Source organism: Equus quagga, chromosome 7 (assembly GCF_021613505.1).
Source record: "Equus quagga isolate Etosha38 chromosome 7, UCLA_HA_Equagga_1.0, whole genome shotgun sequence".
NCBI lineage: Eukaryota > Metazoa > Chordata > Mammalia > Perissodactyla > Equidae > Equus > Equus quagga.
This window is the reverse complement of record NC_060273.1, coordinates 51,246,023-51,265,389: the sequence shown is the minus strand read 5'-3', so window position 1 is coordinate 51,265,389 and position 19,367 is coordinate 51,246,023. Positions and strand designations below refer to the sequence as shown.

The window sequence follows — 19,367 nt, the reverse complement described above, 5'->3', positions numbered from 1 at the left end:
TGGCCCTAAGCTAACATCTGTGCCCATCTTCCTCTACTTTATATGTGGGACGCCTATCACAGCATGGCTTTGCCAAGCGGTGCCATGTCCGCACCCGGGATCCGAACTGGCGAACCCCAGGCTGCCGAAGCAGAGCGTGTGCACTTCACGGCTGCACCACCAGGCCGGCCCCAAGAGATGGGGCCTTTTAAGAGGCAAATAAGATAAATGGGGTCATTAGGGTGGGCCCTAATCCAATATAGCTGGTGTCCTTATAAGAAGAGAAGAGGATGCAGAGGACACACAGAATTAGGGAGGACCACATGTGAACGAAGTGAGAAGGCAGCCCTCTGCAGGCCAAGGAGAGAGGCCTCAGGAGAAACCAACCCTGCTGACACTTTGAACCTGACTTCCAGCCTCGAGAACTGTGAGAAAATAAATCTCTGTTGTTCAAACCACCCAGTCCGTGGTGTTCTGTGATGGCAGCCTGTGCAGACCAATATGCTGCAATTCCCTGGGAGGCTCTGTGCAGAGGAGATCTGATTAATGCTTACAATTGCCCTATGAAACGGCGATATTCACCCCATTTTACAGATGCAGAACCAAGCCTCAGGAGAGCTGGGAGCTCGCAGAGGGTCACGCAGAAAGTGAACGGTGGAGGTGGGAGTCAAAGCAGGCGGGTGGGCTCCAGGGCATGTGCTTTCACCACGGCTCGCTGGACTATGTCCTGGAAAGGGGACCCTGCGTGGGGAGGAGCCGAGCCCGGGGTGAGAAAGTGCTGGGGGCCAGTCGGGCCGAGGGCGTGGTTCTGCGCTGCACTCTGCCGCCCAGCTCAGGAGAGAGAACGGCAGCCGCAGGGGAGGTAGAGGCTGGGCTCTGGGGCCTGCCGTCCAGGCTCTGGTTCTGGCTCCACCTTTTCCTGCCTGAATGGCCTGCACGAGCCACATGCCTGAGATTCCACCTCACAAAACAGGGATGACAGTAAGAACAACACCCACTTGCAAGATTTTCACGATGATCATAGAAGCTGATGCGTGCAACAGCACCAGGTGAACACTGGAAGGCAAACATTACCAGCTATTAAATGATCCTGGAGACCACTGAGGAAGCAGGATGCTTCACAAGCCCCACTGGAGCCTCTCCAGGGAACGGTCCTCATGAACGCAAGCCCTTCAGGGGAGGGGACCAGCATCTTATCAACACTTGGTAGCTCTGCTCACGACGGAAGGCGATTCTGGGCATACAAGTGATCGTCGGCACATGCGCGAATTCACCAACTCTAACACTTAAGTACGTGAGCAAGTGAAAACAGGACAATAGTCAAAATGAAATATATCAATGAGGATTTGCTAAGCTTACACTCTGCAGAGTACCATGGCAGAAGCTCTAAACATTTGTGTTCTGAATCATGACTTATGGGAGCTGTCGTTTATTAGAGAGAAGCCAAGAGTGATGATGAATAAAAGCAAATGCAAATTCACAAGAACAAGGGGGAAAGAAAAGAGCCCTGGATTCGAAGTCCAGCTCCACCACTTACTAGCTACGTCACCTCGGGCAAATGACCTGTCCTCCCTGGGTCTCAGGTACATCTGTAAAATGGGCTGAAGATACTGACCTCTTGGGACTTCTGTGAAGACAAGCTATCAAGTGTGTAAGGTACCTGCACAGAGAGGTGTCTATATCATCAAACCATCACTACCACCAGCACCGTCACCACCACCACCAGCACCATAAAACACAGACCAGGCAAGAAACTAAGGTGTTTCTGGTGGCACCACTGCGGGAACACTGTGGTTCCATGAATGAATTCTCAAGGCTAAGATGATGTTGAAATGAACTAGGAAGCAAACCTGGAGAAGAAAAACAGAAGATACAGAATTTATCACCAGAAAAGAACACCCAGGTAAGCCAAAAACTTCAGCAGCAACTATTTCCCACGTGAGTCCCTCCAGTTCCCACTGGCAGAACCTAGGCTGACATCACGGAACAATAAGCAGGGAAGTTTCGAGGATGGTTTATATCTGTGCTTTCTGGAAAAGAATGTTGGGTATGTGAGCTTTTTATTGGATCAGCTTCAGCAAAAGCAGACAGGCTAAAAGCCAGAAACAAGAAACGGGAACGGTTCTGACTGAAGTGGGCGGAGCCAGGAGGGAGACTCCCCAACATCGCCAGAAAGCCCCACGATGTCCCACCGCTCGCAGTCAGCCCTCAGCTGCAGTCATCGTCCGTGACAGCCTGAGCTGCCCTTGGCGGATTTGGGGACATTCGGAGCCAGGGAGTGGTGGTGCTTATTGGCGAATGTTCCATTTGCCAGCATGCTCAAACAACGGTGTGTGTTTGCACAAAATGCTGGAAACTCATCGTCTTAAAGCAGAAGAAGCTTTTATAATGTTTCTCAGCTCTCTGGGGAAAAAAACCCATTGATAATATGCAAGTCAGACTTCCGGTTTCAAGACGGGAGATGGAGTGAACAGCAGCTTCCCCTTTAAGCAACAAATCCAGGGACACAAATAAAGGAATACAAAGTGAAGCTCTGAAGGAGGAAGGGGAGAAGTCAGTGCACCGGAAATTGTGAGGAATGACTGACGGATGGAAGCTGCAGAGGGAGGCTGTGGGCCAGGAGGTCCTACTGCCAAAGGTGGGAGCAGTGCTGAGGCCCACCTGACTTTAAGGTGGGAGAGCCTGGGAACAGGGAAGCCCAGGAGCAAGGGACAGGGGTTATCCGGGATGCCATGGCAGAAGCAGCCAGGCTGGCTTACCCCACGATGCCCTGTATCCCATTCTTGTAGGGCAGGAGGAGTAAAGAAAGTGATTGCTCACAAGTGGAAGCAGTGAATCTGGGAACTGGGTAAGAGAGACACGACACTGCTCAGTGGCTGGCTCTGAAGTCCCCATTCTGGAACTGAAACCAGAGGAAGCTGACCACCTCCTTGTGCACACTCCCTAACTGGGCTGTTCAACTGTGCCCTGCCACTTCTTGCACAGCCCAAGACAAGGACTAACACCATGAAAAGAACTGAAATCAATACCAACACCACTGCAAAAGATTTACAACCGAGGAAACAGATAATAAACAATATCAATTGCAGCTTAAATTAAACATACTTAATATCCTTAGATATAGAAGGGCATCAAATTCATGAAAAAACAGGCTATTGTGAAACAAGAACAGGTGACTATGAAAAAGAATCAATAAGAGCTCTTGGAAATGAAGATTATAATTGCTGAAACAAAATAAGCAACAGACTGAAATGCTGAAGAGCAAATTAATGAGCCAAAAGATGAAGCAGAATGCTCTCAGAATGCAGCACAAAGGGATGAAGATGGAAAATCTGAAAGAAAAGTAAAGAGACATGGAGCATGGGGCAGAAGTTTCCTTATCTGTTCAATAGCAGTTCCAGAAGGAAAGAATAAAAAGGGTGAAGGGAGTCAATATTTAAAGAAGTAAAAGTGAGGAATTTTCTGGGAAGACCTCCTGAGTTCTTAGACTGAAATGGCCCACCACATGCTGAGCAGGATAAAAATAAAGAAACTCACACGTGGACACACTTCAGTGAAATTTCAGCATTTTAAAGGGAATGAGGAACTCCTCAAAGAATGAGAGAAATGACAGATAACGAACATGAGAACATGAACCACGTAGACAGTAGTGCTTACTAGCAAGGCTAGAAGTAAGAAGAGAATGGAACGATCGATTCAAAGTACTGAGGGAGGGGGCCGGCCCCACGGCAGAGTGGTTAAGCCCAGGGTTTCGCTGATTAGGATCCTGGGTGCGGACAGGGTACCACTCATCAAGCCATGCTGAGGCGGCGTCCCACGTGCCACAACTAGAATATACAACTATGTACTGGGGGGATTTGGGGAGAAAAAGCAGAAAATAAAAAAGAAGATTGGCAACAGTTGTTAGCTCAGGTGCCAATCTTAAAAAAAAACCCAAAAAACCAAAGTACCGAGGGAGGATGACTTTCAACCTGCAATTCAAAACTCAGTCCCTGAAGAATGAGGCGAAACTAACATTTAATTCTCATAATGTCAAGAAAGCATCATGTACAGAAGCGATGGACTGCCCTTAGCTAAGAACTGAAACACATGGCCCCAGAGCAGCTAACATAGGGTAGGGCAGGGAAACCGGTGGGAATCAGGGGAGGCTCCCCAGAGGAAGCAAAGATGTGAAGAATGAGTTGGGTTTTGATATGCCAAATTCAGTTCAAAAAATGGCCCTGAGTGCCATCTAGGAGAAGGCAGGTAGAAGGTTAGGAGCTGGGTTAAAGGAAGGTCATTCCTGGAAGAGAGAGTAAGGTGGGGGGAAGGGTCAGCTGGACCAGTGGGGCTCAGAGGAAAGCAGTGGCAATAGGCTGAACAGCAACGGTAGAAGGAACAGCTCTTGATGCGGAAAGACGTTAAGAAAGAGGCAACATATGCCATGTCAGAACAGGACGTGTATGTTTTCCAACAGCACGGTGGCAGAATCGGGCACAGAACTAGCGTGTAGCACCAGCAAGATGCCTTGTGAGTTCTGTCTGTGGATTTGAAGTTGGAAAGGCCAGAATGGCGGCAAAAAAAAAGGAGCAGATAAAGAATAAAAAGGAGCAGATAAAAAGCTTTTTTGAGCCTTGGAGGTACTTCTGCTTTCCCATCGGCTTCTCTGTGCGGATTAGGGTTTGCATTTTATAAAATTTAGTTTGAGAGGCTTTGGCTCAGGTTCTTCAAAAACCCCGGCAGACAGCCCTCCTTCAATGTGCTGAAGGACACCTGGCTTGAGGAGAAGTTTCTGGAGAGGCTTGAGCAGAATCAAGGGTGGTGAGGCCCAGGATGCACCTTCAGGAAGTCGCCTTCTGCCAAGATCCCTGGGCAGCTGCCCCGGGATGCAGCGGGAGGAGAGGGAGAGGCAGGAAGCGTCAGAGCTGGAGGGAAACAGCGGGGGCGTTGGAAGCCTCTCAGAGGGCAAGTAAAGACCCTCCAAAACTGTGTGACACTGGCGCACGGACTCAATCATCACTCATTCACTCCTTACTTCCTTGATCCAGCTGAACCTGCATTCATAAAGGAAGGGTTTACTGAGCACCTGCTGTGGAGCAAGGCCAGAATGCAGAAAACACACATAGGCCTTCTGCGTGTTAAGTGGGAGGCTATGGGGAGACAGGTTTTCACTGATTCAACATTTATTGCAAAGCTCCCACGTGCCAGGCACCGTGCTGCCTGTGGGGAAGCAGGAGTGAAGAACAGCCCTGGTCTCTGCCCTCCTGAAGTTCCCAGATGTCGGCAGATAAATGACAACAGGCTGTCCACACCCCTGGGCCGAATCTGGAGACTGACGTGGGTTCAAATCCTGGCTCTGCCACCTGTTAGCTGTGTGACTTAGACAGCACCTTTTTTCCAAGCCAGAGCTTCCTCATCTGAGAAACGGGGGCTGTCAGGGTCCTGCCTCACAAGAGTGAGCGATTACATGACGAAGTGAGGCACTGTCCGTCCAGCACTTGTGTAGTGCCCGGCACTCACGGCCGTCCCATTACTCACAGGCTTTCCTGGGAACGAACGCCTTTGAGCTCGAACCCAGGGAGAAAAGAGAAATGAAGAGGAGAAAGGATTTATGTTGGCCTTTATTCAGGGAACAAAGTGGACATGTGAAGGAGTGGGAGCACAAGGAGACAGGAGAGGCAAGAAGCAGTAGGAGGTGATAAAAACAGAACACAGCCAGTCACAGAAGACCTCAGAGTATATGTGTCCACTTGTGTGAAATGTCCAAAACAGGCAAATCTATAGAGACAGAAAGTAGATGAGCGGTTGCCTAGGGCTGGAGCCCTATGACCAAGAAGGACTGAGCAGAAAGGGGAGTGACTGCTAATGGGTACAGGGTTTCTTTTTCCTTTCTTCTTTTTTTTTTAGGTGAGGAAGATTGGCCCTGAGCAAACACCTACTGCCAATTTCTTTTTGCTTGAGGAAGACTGTCGCTGAGCTAACATCTGTGCCCATCTTCCTCTCTTTTATGTAGGATGCCACCACAGCATGGCTTGACAAGCGATGCTAGGTCTGCACCTGGGATCTGAATCTGTGAACCCTGGGACACTGAAGCGGACCATGTGAACTTAACTACTACGCCACCAGCCAGCCCCAGGGTTCCTTTTTTTGAGTGATGAAAGTGTTCTAACACTGATTCTGGTGATGGCTACACAACTCTGTAAATATATTAAAAACCATTGGATTTTACACTTTAAATCCATGAATTGTATGGTATGTGAATTATATCTCAACAAAGCTGTTACAAAGAAAAAAAAAGAACCTAAAAGTAGGAGGTGAGAGAAGCAGGAGGTGAGAGAAGTAGGGCGGTGCTCAGACTCCAGAGGCACAGGTGGGCGGAAACACCAGGGCACTCACCTCGACCTTCAGGCCCGCCTGGAAGCTGATGCCGTCGGGAATGGTGGTCTGGAAGTCGGCGATGGTATAATACTCTTCCTCCACCTGGGGCGGGATGGGAGGCTTGGGCAGGTGGAGACCTCGAGGCTGGGGTGATTAAACACAGCACAAGCTCAAGGTAAGTGCGCCACCGTGGCGCTGGAGCAGGGCGGGGGCGGCGCTAAGGGAGTGGGTACAGCCACCCTCGGGGGGCGCTGGGGGGCCCATTTGGAATCTAAGGGGCAAAACAAAGAGGACCACCATGTCCTAGATGGGTCACTGGCCCTTCAGCTTTAGAGTGACGAGAAGAAACAGGAGACTTATGCCTATAATCGTGAAACTTGGGGGCAAGACAACATTCTCTGAATTTCAGAGGCAGCAAGAGCTGTGGAAAGAACACAGGGTTGCATGTCAGACCCATCTGGGTTAGAAATACTGATTATGTGAGTGGCTCTGGACAAATACTTCCCCACCTGGAGCCTCAGTTTCATCTCCTGTAGAATGGGGACAATCATAGGCTCTGCCTGGTGCGGCTGCTGTAAGCATTCAATAAGTTAACGTGGGGAAGCACCCAGCACAGTGCATGGCTCCCGACAGATGCACAATGAATGGCAGACACTGAAAAAGGAAGGCCTGTTTCTCAAAGTATGGGCTAGAAAGGTACCTAAAGAATCAAAGATGGAGAATGAAAGGAGAATATCAGAACGGCACCACAAACGATATTCGTGCCTCATCTCAGTTTTGGTTGCAGGTTACTTTACTTGAGAAGACTGCTCTAAGAAAGTGAAGCAGGCTCAGGAAGCAGCGAGCACATCCTGAGGGCTAATGCTCGCAGAGCCATGGGCGGACTGTTCCCCCCTGGACCTCAGCCTTCCCAGCTGTTAATGACACCAGCACTTGTACGGCCTGCTTCATGAGGCTGCTGTGTGGACAGGAAAGAGCATCTCTGGAAAGGGTGAGGGGAACATGAGGGCCAGCCTCAGGTCAGGGGCTGGCTCCCCTGTAGCAAGGGCCCACTTACTATGGTCATATCCCGGCGAGGAGGGGGTCTCTGTCTCATCTTGGGTGATCCTACAAAGAGAGGAGATCTCACTTCACACGCTGCACAATGCTACAGGTTGCAGTCCTCAGTGGACACCAGGAAAGACCTAGTCTGGCCTGCAGAAGCTCAGGTGTGATGCCCCGCCCAGGCGATGGTGAGTTGCTGCGACCCCTCCTGTGGGAAGGGCCCGATTCGGAAGGGGCTGCTGAGACTCGGCCCAGGACCACCGGCAGGGCTGTGTGCTGGAGCATCCGACAGCTTTTCCGGAAGGGCAAAAGCGCAGGCTTCGGAGCACTGTAGAGGTGGGCTGCAACACGTGATCTGACTCTGAGCCCCAAGGCGCTCATCTGCAGGAGGGGTGACGCCACCTCCCAGGGGCAGTGGTGGAGAGGAAAGTAGACAGCAGGTGCGAGGCTCTCTGCTGGTGGCAGGCACACAGCACACATTACTGCCTCGGCTCTGTGCTCTACAGCAAACCAGCTCAAACACCACACAAACAGAACCGAATAAACTTGGGCTGATGACTTGAGGGGCTTTCACTCTGGACTTGGGCTGCCCTCACTCTGGGTCTCAAGGAGAGGAGGAGGGTCACTCTGCCATGGTCCAAGGCTCCTGGCTAAAGGCAGAACATTGAGGCAGTCACCCCATCCGCTGCCAGAGCTGACTCAGCACTGGTCTACACAGTCAGGTGGTCCAGCAGTTAGGGTGTGGAGGAGACTGCTCATCTCTTAAATACCCATTTCCCCTGTCTTGTATCAGAATAAATAGCAACAGTTTTAGCCAGACACCTAGCCGCCTACATAAAGACTACATTTCCCAGACTCCTTTGCAGCTAGATAGTACCACGTGATTAAGTTCTGGCCAATGGGATGTGAGAGAGGGGAAATCCAGCGGCTTCTGACTTGAGTCCTCCACTTCTCCCTGCCTCCCTCACCGGCTGGACTAGTGGTGAGCCATCCTGGACCAGGTGGATGAGGGCACCTCGTAGATGCAGTGTAACAAGACTCTTGACTGCACAGAGTTGCTATAGCAGCCCTGGACACATACGTGGACTGCTTTGTGTGAAAGAAATAAAGATCTAAATTACATGAGCCACTGTTACTGGGGGCGTGTGTTGTGTGTATGTGTGATCTTTGCTTGAGCATTCCAACCTATATCCTAAAAGAAGACGTCGGGTTCCAGATTTTCATTTGCTTCTCTAGTATTAAGGGGAATCCTCCTGTGCTCTTGACCATGATAGATTAGAATCACAGGAACTAGGGCCTTGCCATGGCATGTCAGTGTTTGCTCAGAGCAGCCAAGCAGACAATTGAGAGACTCAGGAAGTTCCTTAACCATAAGGCCACTATAAGCGGCTGGAGAAGCCCAGCCGGGGGCAAATAACTTCATCCCTGTGGCTGGTGGGAAGCTCTTTCTCAACAGACAGATTCCCTCTGCCCTGCACGGCCAGGACAGGGTCACATGCTTGAGGCTGGAGTCCTGGGTATGCAGCAGATGACAATAAAGAACCCAACTCGCAGGTGTGCTGGGAACGTTACAAGATAAAATACAAATGGGCAGGCTTTGAAAAGCAGGATGTGTAAAGAACTGGTGTTGGAGGAAATCCAACACAGGGTCAACTTTTTCTTCCTCTGGCTCAGAAATGAGGCCATTTAGAGAGCACTGGCGCTGGAGCCAGAGGGCTGGGGTCAAGCCCCGGCCCCACTGTTTACAGGCTGGGGGTCTTAGACAAACCACCCCATCCGTGTTTCCTAATCTGTAAAACACAGCAGTAAGTCCCTCAGAGGCTGTCGTGAGGAGTCATTGAGAAGAATCATAAGACCCCTGGCCCACAGCAGGAACTTGAGAGACAGCAGCTGTCGTGATCATCACGATATTGCGGAAAGAACGTGGTGTGGAGCAGGAAAGCAACGGTTCTCGACTCAGGTTCTGCAACTTGCCGGCTACACGATCTGGAACCAGTTCCCTGGGGTTTCTGAGCCTCTGTTTTCTTATCTACAGGATGGTGGGCAGCAGGGCTGCTGTGAGGATGAGGGACAGCATGTGAGGAGCTCGGGGCACAGAGGCTGGCACACAGTAGGCCCTCAGCTGCTGGGAGCTCGGGTGGGCATCACTCACGCTGCTTGCCGTCGCCCTCGGGTGCCGGGCGGCCTTCAAACCGGCCGTCCCTCTGGTTGTGGAGCGGCTCCCTCTCCCTGCCCGCCGCATTCTGCTGCCGGGAGACTCCGTCCAGGTCGAGGACGCCTGCGTGGGCGGGGGAGCCAGGGCCCAGCTTCGGAGGTAAGGGCTCCCCACTGCTCTTCTTTAGGTAGGAGGCTGGGGCCCAGCCCTCTTTGCCCTGGTACCTGGGAGGAGGAAGGATGCTGGTCAGGCTGCTCTGCCAGGCCCACAGGAGGAGATGCATTCCTCCTGTGAATCACACTTCGGGTCCCAGACAGCAGGGACGATGGGTGACAGCTGTCCAGGACCAGAGGCTGGCACACTGCTGGCTGCCTCTTGAGGAAGCCTAAGCCCTCAGCATGGCATTCAAGGCCTTCCCAACCTGGCCTCTCACTGCCTCTCCAGCCTCATCTCTCACAGCAACCCCCGTGTCCCACCCACCCCACGTGGCTTGCAGTCTCGCAAACGCACTGGCATCTCTCACCCCACCACCCCCCCGCCGACTCTTGCTCTTGGAAGCCCCTTCCCATTCTCCTTCCTGCTCCTCCTTCCCAGCTCTGCCTAAGACCTCTGCCTCTCTCCAGCCCATCCTGAGCCCCCCAGAGGACGCAGCCCTCCCTCCACGGTGCCCCCACTGTCTCCTGCACACGCTGCAATCCTGGTACCTATAACACACAACGACGCTTGGCTGGGGCGGTCCTGTCTCCCCAGTTAGAACGCAAACTCTGCGGGGACCGTGGTTCCTCCATCTCTGTGTGTCAGGGGCCTCGGTTTCAGTGAATTGAATGAAGAAATAAAAGGACAAGTGGACAAACTGCCAACAGGCCTGGCAAGGGTGAGCAGCCATAAAGCTATGGTCATTGCTGTGATGACAACAATAATTAATGACAATGATAAGTGGCACTCAGGGGCACCCACTCTGTGTCAGTCCTGTTCTACACACTTGACAGCGACTGATGGATTGCAGCCCCCGACGCCGGGAGGGGGCAGGAACGGATGCACACCCGGCAGCTGCACCAGTCTGTGCTCCTAAACCCCGTGCTCCGCTGCCTCTTGCCCGCAGCCCCAGCGCCTGGCACAAAGCCTGGCGTGGACAGGTGGGCTCCATCACACTGGTTAACATGTAGATTAAATGTGCGTTCAGATGGGAATGAAGCGGGTCGGGGGAAAGTTCCAGAGCCTGCCAACGGTCAGCTGGCTGTCACTGAACTGCAGAGTGACCGAGACCCTGACAGACCAGCTCAGTGATTCTAAAAGGAATTCAATGAGTGTAACTGTCACTGAATTCTCCACATGACAGAACTCAGTTACTAGCAGGACCAGAGGGGTCCACCTGGCCCACAGGTGTGCTGGAGCCGGCTCCCACCAGCTTCGGACAGCCGACTGTGCACACCTTTTCCGAACTCCACGTTTAGTGACATCACACTGGTGGCTTGAAATCGGCCACAGTGGGAGTATTTATATCAGGGAGCTTGGCAAACACCACAACTCCAGAGCATTTTTCCCCTGGAGAGCTGGTTGTTATGCATTTACCAGCACTCCTCTGGTCTGGCCCACAAAACAGGCGCCCGCCCCACTGGGGGAGTTGAATAGACATAATTGACTGGAGACGATACACGGCAGGACCAAATCTTTTGTCAAGAATCACTTTAACAACTAAATAGTGTTGTTTTTCAATGATCAAAAGGTCCTTTATAACTGGAAGCAAATTTATAAGGACATAGAAATCTGTAGTTTGGTGTCTGTCAACCTTACAACACCCTCTGAAGGGGAACAAGGCTTGTGCTAAGTGAAAAATGTCAGGCTACATACAACCCACGCCCTCGCCATGAGCCCGGTCATCGTGGAGGCGGCATGTACAGTGGTGAGTGGGCTTCAGGACGAGAAAGGCACGGGTTCAACCGCTGGCTCTGCCACTCGCTCGCTTCAGCCAAACCTTCTGATGGCTGCAGCCCTCGCTGACATCCAACCGCAACCTCAGGAGGGACCCGGGGCCCAGTTAAGCCACTCCCCATTCCGGAGCCACTAAGTTTTGGGATTTTCGTTATGGAACAAGACAACATACACACTCAATGTATGTTAAGTGCCACTGTCACTGCTCCTGCTTCAAACCTGGGTTCCGAAGCCCCCTCCCTCAGGAAGCCTTCCTGACCTGACCCCGGGCTGAGCCCCTCTTCTGTGCACCACAGGCGCCCAAGCACCCCTCCGTCACTCCCTGTACCTGTCGGAGTCAGTCTGCTGTGCCCGTTGCTGTGAACTGCTGTGTCTTTCTCACTGTTGACTCCCCAACACCCTGGACAGGGCTTGGCCCAGAGGACATTCTTGGTGTGAATGTGTTGAATGAATGAATGACATGCCACATGCTCAGGCCCGTGGGAGTGGCCCTAACGGCCTGCCTCACCTCACAGTGTAGACACCGGGCTGCAGGATCTCACGCTTCCTCCTTGCCCCACTTTCCTGTGGTCACAGCCTGCTCATTAAGGTGACCAAGGAGGGCGTTCCCAGGACATCCATGACTAAACCTAGGAAAGTCCCAGGCAGAGCAGGACGAGCTAGCCACCCCACCTGAGGTTCTGATTCCATCCCATAGGGGAAAGAGCTGTGACAAGGTGTCTGAAATGCCAGCCTCCTGCTTTTACGATTGGACTCTGAGATCGGGACACATGATCAGCTCTAGGATGAGTTACAGTCCATGTGGTGTTATGCGCCGTTCTGATCTCAGAGCAGGGCTGGAGTGGCCACTCACTCACACAGGGCAGCTTCAGCCTCCAGTTACTCGTTACGAGAAACATCTGGAGGTGGAGACCAGTCTTGCTCAACAGGGTTACTGCTATCTGTGGTCAGTGTGTTGAGAGAAGGTTTTGCTTATTATGGGTTTTTAGAGAGGGATATGGGTAGGGAGGGAAGCCAAATAGCACAGAGGAGAAGCATCCTTTTATGACTCACGCTGAAACCTCCCCCCATCTGCAATTGCTTACAGCCCTCTCTGCAGCTGGAGCCCACATGACCTGAATCCCACCCAGCTGTAGCGGGTACCTGATCTTCCACCAGCCTTCTAGGTTTTTCTGGATGACCTCCACCATGGCCCCTCTCTCCAGGTTCATTTCATCCTGGTCACGAGCTGTGTACGGGTAGATGACTGTGTACTTCTCCTCTGTGGGGACAAGGGAATATAGGGGTAAGTCAAGGTCACTGAGAGTCCCAGGATGCTGATGGCCAAGGCTGTGATCTGTGAGATGCCCTTGTCCATCGGAGGGAAGAATTTCCTCCAGAGATTTCTGTGTACCCCCAGGCCCTCACTTAGCCCTGGATGATCCTGTGCAAACAGTAACAGGACACAGGACAAAGGGCAGGTCCTGATCCCTCTGAAGTCCCTCAGCATCACACATTCATCCTCACCTTCCTCAAATCTGCGCTTCAAGGTCACCGGCCTTGACCTTGCCTTATGCAATATTCAGGTTTATGTTTTCCTCCAGATCAGGAATGACATTCTAGCACACCACAGAATTTACTCATTTCTTGTGCTTCGTGTCTGTTTCCTCTGCTGGATCACGAACACCATGGCGGCAGGGCCCTAGGTCTGTCTCGTTCATTCCTCTGTCTCCAGCACTGGGCTTCATACCAGGGAGACTTAGTAACTATTTAGTAAGTTACTCAATGTTTAGTAAATGAACAAGTCCCGAAGGCCTGGCGGGAGCCAAGGTGCTCATGCTGAAGGGGTTACACCCTCCTTGGCCCGCAGTTCTCGCTGGTTGGGGGCCCAGGGATGAGCTAGATTTGGCAGCACGTGGTTTCAGGCTGAAATCACCACCAAGGAGGAGACGGAGAGCACTTTTCATACCTAGGTGGTAACTGAGCTTTGTTTTTCATTTATTATTTTCAAGCTCCTGGATCCAACCAAGGCTGAAGCTTCAATTTTCACTAATGTGACTGGGGTACCTTCCATCTCACTCTCTGCTCCCCCCTACCAAAGCCAAGAGACCATCTTTGCGACCCCATCCTCCTCCCAGAGAGCGGCCTCCAGCTGTGTCCCTCCCACAGCAGCCCCCTTGATGGCCCAGGCTTGCTGGGAGGGTTGCTCATTCTCACTCAGGCAGGGCCCTCCAGAGAGCAAGAGAACGGCTCCTATCCCTAACACCGTCTGCTCTGGCTGCTGAGACGGAGGAAAACAGAGACGTGTCCCAGGGGAGGCCAGTGAGAGAGGAGGGGGCTTTCCTGTGTTGCTCACATTCCAGCCCCCAGGGAGCCACCGAGCCAGCTGTGGGCTGGGGTGATGGCTGGTGTGTCGGGGTTGACGCTCTCTCTTTGGGAAAACACCACAGGCTGTCTGTGGCCTGCCTGGCTGGTGCAGAGGGAGGCGGAAAAACACACAGGGCGTGTATTTATTTATTGATCTAGCCTCCTGACCTGCTCGGTGGGGGCTGAGCTGACTCAAGTTGCGCATATCCTGTGCACTGTACCCTTCCCTCCCGGACGCTGCAGGTGGGGTGGGTGCTGGGAGGGGTGCAGGGTGTAATTCTATCCCCCGGACGCACAGAAGCTCGGTTTGGCCGGGTGGGAAGGGGCGCTGCCTGGGTCCTAGAGTAAGTGCAGTCAGTCCCGCAGGCCCTGGATGCCGGGGCCCACGCCCTTCGACTGAATTGCACAGGCGGAGTCTGGAACTCAGAAGCCCTGTGAGCTCTGTGGGACGCTCTGTGGTCCCCAACGAAGCTCCGGGTGGGAGATTGTGTAGACTGCACGGCAGGGACCTGCTGATACTGCCTGCTTAGTTAGCATCCATGTGCCCCTTCTCTGGTGGCACTACCAGCCTCTGTCCACATGGTTTGGGTGAGGCTGACCTCACCACCTCCTGGAGGGAGGGGCAGGATGTGTGACCCTGGTCGGGCCAAAGTGCTACATCCCCCCCGGCCACCATGATTGGTTCAGGGATGGCTTATGATCCAACTTCGTCGGTCAGAACCAATCCCAGGACGTGTGTTGGAGAAGCAGCACTTTCTTTGGTGGACGTCCCTGAAGAGTGCCTGGAACTGCTGTCACCATGAAAGAACAGTGCCAGCAAGGTAGAAAACAGAGCAGAGAGGTGGGGAGAGCGAGTCCTAGGTCCTAATGTCATTTTCCAGCCCCTGGATCCAGCCATGCTTGAAGCCAACCCTACCATGCACCTTTCAGCAATATGAGCCAATACACTTCCCCTTTTGCTGAAGCTGGTTTGATGTGGGTTTCTTTCTCGTGCAACCTGCCTGATGAAAGGAACAGGTCATGGGCTCAGCATTACAGAGGCCCCCAGGACCATTTCTTTACTTGGGAAATTTTAGAGCTCCAGGCTGAGAAATACCCCAGGCTCCCTCCTCCCAGACCCGCATGCCAGCACACACGGTACAGACGAGGTCACTGCTTCTCACATGCAACAGGCACAGGCGGTCCCAGAGCTGGGGGCACATGCAGACGCAGGGACCCAGTTCCCAACACCGAATGGGGAGGACACGCCGAGGCAGGCACCTTGACGCCAGCTGACGGCATACAAATCCCCCAGTGTCCGGCGGCGGCCCACGGGCCGGGGCAAAGACCAGTACCTCCAGGAGACTGGACAGGCGGCATGTGGAGGCGAAGGGCAGAGGGCAGAGGTGAGAGGAAAGCACTTCCAGCGGCTTGAGGCAAAGGGGGCCCCAAGTGCGTATTCCCATTTAGGAGCAATTATTTCTGAGTCTATGCCAAGCCCCAGGTGTCTTGGGAAAGCCAAGTTCCTGAGTATTAACCTTAAACTCAAGTGAAGAGACATTCAGTCGACACAATTCTATTCCTAGCGTATTTAGGGGCACTGAGAGAAGCCCTCATAGCAGAGGGAAGAAAAATGTACAAGCCCTCAGGAAAATGTGGTTCCTCTCCTACCTTCTAGCTGTGTAACCCTGGGCAAGTGTCTTCACCTTTCTGAACCTTGTTTCCTCATCTGTAACATGGGGATAATAATCGGTCCCCTAAAGAGGCATGCCTGTGGTGGTCATCATAACTGTCTCAGGGAGTTAGGGTTCCACACAGTACCCCACCACCCCTGACTCGAGTTGATTCTTGAAGTATCCCGTTTCAGCCCAGCCCCTCGTGCTGGTGGGCCCCACAAACAGAGCAAAGCAACAGATGATTCACTCTGAGGGGTGCTGGCCAAAACAAACTAAATACCAAACCACATACACATTTTTTGCTGACCTTTTGAGCACAGAAAGATCCCCCTTCTTCTCACCCTCTTTTCCGATAAACATATACTTAAAGTGGCTTTGTTCTTTCTCAAAACATTCGACTAAAAGCCCCAAGTATTCAACCCCACGTAAGGCACAGCCAAATAACAGTAACTGCTCCTACTTATTTATTGTTTGGGGTCTTTGCCAAGTGCTCTGTATATGGGATCTCATTAAAAAAAACACAATCCCATGATGTAGAGATCAACGCCTCCATTATTAGAGGAAGCGGCTGAGGCACAGAGAGGTTAAGCTGCTGGCCCAAGATGACTCAGCCAGTAAGTGGTACACCTGAGATGCAAATTCACATCTGTCTGGCTCTAAAACCCTTCTGTTTATTGGCTAACATGAACCCTTACTCTGGTTTTAGGAATGTTTCTGGGGGGAAAAGGGAGTCATTTGGGCCTTAGTATTTCTGGGACGGCAGGAATCCCCGCTTGGGGCCCATGAAGGGAAAGTTCTCCAGGACATGGAAGCGTGTGTGGGTGAAGGGTGGGGGTCAGCCCCAATCCTGACGCCCAGTCAGGCCACTCAACCAACAGAGAGAGCAGAGATCTTACAGATGGCTTCAGATGTCTTGAAAATGAGCCAGAAGCAGCCCCAGCATCTTGGCCATCAGAATAATTCAAGGGAGGAATAGTGGGGTCCCATGGAGGTGCCAGGGCCCCACCTCCAGCCAGGATTGCCTTGCGTGGCTCCCAAAGGCCCCTAAGAGAGGGCAGACTTGCCCTTAGCCCCACCCCACGGCCTGGCTTCGGGTCCATGGGCTCCAGAGCCTGAGCCAGCGAGCTGCTGAGACCCGGAGGCAGAGGCTGAGGGGAGGGGCCGGGTGAGGAGGCCGCTCCGGGCGATGGCCGGCACAGGTCTCCCAGCACAGTGGAGGCTCGAGCTCCAGCCTACCTTCCTCAGGCTGCAGGGAAAACTCATCTTGCACACCGTCCTGCCCTTCGAGGCAGGTGGCGGGGACCCAGCCTTGCTCCTCAGCGGTGCTGACGAACCACCAACCTGGGAAAACGAGAGAGCAGACGGATGTCAGCCGGGCCAGGGTGAGGCCTGAGCGATATCTTCATGCGGCCACTACGCGAGTCAATGCTCAGGGCAGAGCTGAAAAGACACCATTCAGTTGGTGGAACACAGCCACCCACGTCAGCTGACTGCTAACGGGCAAAGGCAGGCTAATGAGAAACCCTCTCTGAGTCTGGACAGGGAGAGAAGGGCCGTCCAGAATGACGAGAGGACAGGACGTAGCTCCCTTCACCAAGGCGTGAGGCCCTCCTCACTTCACTCGCATTATCTCGTATGATCTTCACGTGTCATGCCCACCCCACGGATGAGGAAACTGAAGCTCCAAGAGGTGAGCAGACTGTTCAAGTTCTCACGGCTGTGGCCAAGCTGCGATGTGCACCCATGGCTGTCTGGCACTGAAGCCACTCCCCTAATAACTTACGGGGGACACTGATTTTGCATGTGTTCATTTCGAGGTAAGTCTGGCTGCAGATGCAACTGCTTGAGAGAACTCTCACCCAGACTCAGGCCCTTCCTCCTTAGAGAAACGGCTTGAAGGGGCCTGTAGCGGCAGTATAATGACCCCCAAAGACGTCCACGTCCTAATCTGGAACCCGTGAATGTGTTAAGTTATGTGGCAAAGAGGAATGAAGGCTGCAGACAGGATTAAGACTGCAAACCAGCTGAACTTCAAATAGGGGATTATCCCGGATTATCTGGGTGGGCCCAATGTAACCACAAGGCCCTGAGATGTGGAAAACAGAGGCAGAAGAAGAGTGGCGAGACGTGGTCCTGGAAGAAAGGCACAGTAAGGTGCTACACTGCAGGCCTTGAAGCCGGAGGAAGGGGCCACGAGCCAAGGGATGTGGGCGGCCTCGAGAAGCTGGAAAAGGCAAACAGATCCTTTCCAGAACCTGCAGGAGGGAACGCAGCCCTGCCAATGCCTGGATTTTAGCCCGTTGGGACCCATTTGGACTCTGACCGATAGAACTGTAAGCTAGTAAATCTGTGTTACTTTAAGCCACTAAATTTGAGGTAATTGATTACAGCAGCAAGAGGAAATTAACACAGAGCCCAATGGCTCTGTACAACATAGAGGAACAAACAGGATCTGCTCCCCAAAATCACACCTCCAAGCCCTGGAGACCCCAAAGGAGAGGAGAAGGAAGGGGCAGGCTCTCGAGCAAGCTTTCCGGTCCTACAGCAAGGGCTTCGCTTCTGACCTCCCTGAAACGGAAGCCACCTCTGCTTTACTTGACCAGATGCTCCTTGTCAAAGACACATTGTGGTGACCGGCAACTTGGGTGTGTGAGAATGAACGGGGTTGATAAATCCGTGGGAAATCAGGAATCAGAAAATATGTTGTATGCCTTCCTAAGGACTCGTATTTGCAGGTGTTTGTGTGGGGGAGAAGAAAATTGTCATGACAGCAATGACAGCAACGACATGCCAGACTGTCCCACTGCTTCATCCCCACTACTGACCGGATCCTCACAACAGCTTTCTGAGCTGCGTGCTATCACTGCCCCATTTTACAGACGAGGAGGCCGAGGCTCAGAGAGGGTGGCAACCTGCCCAAGGTGACGAAGAGAGAAAGTGGTGGAGCCAGGATCTGAACACAGGCTGGCGTCACAGCCTCAGCTCTTAGCCATGTGTACCACTGCCACGGGCATTGCCGGAGGGAGAGCCAAGCGGCATGGCCACAGTTTGGAAGCAGGTAATTTGGCAGTACCTTAACATTTAAAATAGGAGTATCTTATGGTCTAGCAGTTCCACTTCTTGGTATCTAATCTAAAGAAACGCTCACCAGTGTGCACACAGAGTAACTGTTCAAACTAGAGAAAAATATGGCTTATTCAGGTCAAACAGTATACAGATGTTAAAAGAATAAGAGCTAAATGTTGATTAAAACAAAAGCACGTTGCAGATCAAAATGTTTAGAATGATACCACCAGGATTAAAAACCCTACAAAATTATATATACACACATGAAATATGTGTGTGTGCATATCTACAGGTATGTATGTTTTTATATGTATGTGTGTATATATGCATATGTATACGCACACACACACATGGTGTGTGTATATAATTAACAAGAAGGATTCATATCAAACCGACAGAAGAGCTATCTGGGGTTTGGAAAGGAGGCTAGGGTTGAAGCTAGTAAAAGAAACAGATGCTAATTTTATCATTAGGTTTTAAGAAGAATGTATCCATGCATTACTTGGGTAAGTAAAATATAATTAAAAATAAATGTTGCCAGTTTGTTGGCCATTTGAACATTTGACCTTGTGACACTTTTTTTCGCTGCTGCCCTCTGGACATACCAGGCCTGTCCCCAGCAACCCATGCTGACTCCTCTTGGCAGGACATTCGTCCTGACTTCACTCAAGCAAGCGGCCCAGGGGAGTGGGCACTCCCTTCTTTAGTCCCCACGGTGCATCCTAGCCACCCCACATAATCTGCATGTACTCAATCCCAGGAATTAGGCAGTCACATGCCTTAGGGCCAGCTGGAATTGGTTTGGAATTCCACGTTGGCAACCTGTTGCAAGA

General features: G+C 52.2%; 1 protein-coding gene across 5 annotated transcripts in view; it reads right to left on the bottom strand.

The window, feature by feature from the left end:
- Positions 1-19,367, bottom strand: part of SH3PXD2B (SH3 and PX domains 2B) — a 103,194-nt gene that overhangs the window by 7,492 nt on the left and 76,335 nt on the right. For 4 of the 5 annotated variants that reach the window (XM_046667582.1, XM_046667579.1, XM_046667580.1 and 1 more), the window contains exons 8-13: positions 16,705-16,809; positions 15,074-15,157; positions 12,611-12,728; positions 9,533-9,759; positions 7,394-7,443; positions 6,355-6,480 (exon numbers count right to left, since the gene is read on the bottom strand). In XM_046667582.1, the coding sequence (XP_046523538.1) occupies positions 6,355-6,480; positions 7,394-7,443; positions 9,533-9,759; positions 12,611-12,728; positions 15,074-15,157; positions 16,705-16,809 (710 nt within the window). The remainder of the gene's footprint in view (positions 1-6,354; positions 6,481-7,393; positions 7,444-9,532; positions 9,760-12,610; positions 12,729-15,073; positions 15,158-16,704; positions 16,810-19,367) is intronic. The other variant, XM_046667583.1, reaches the window with a different exon arrangement.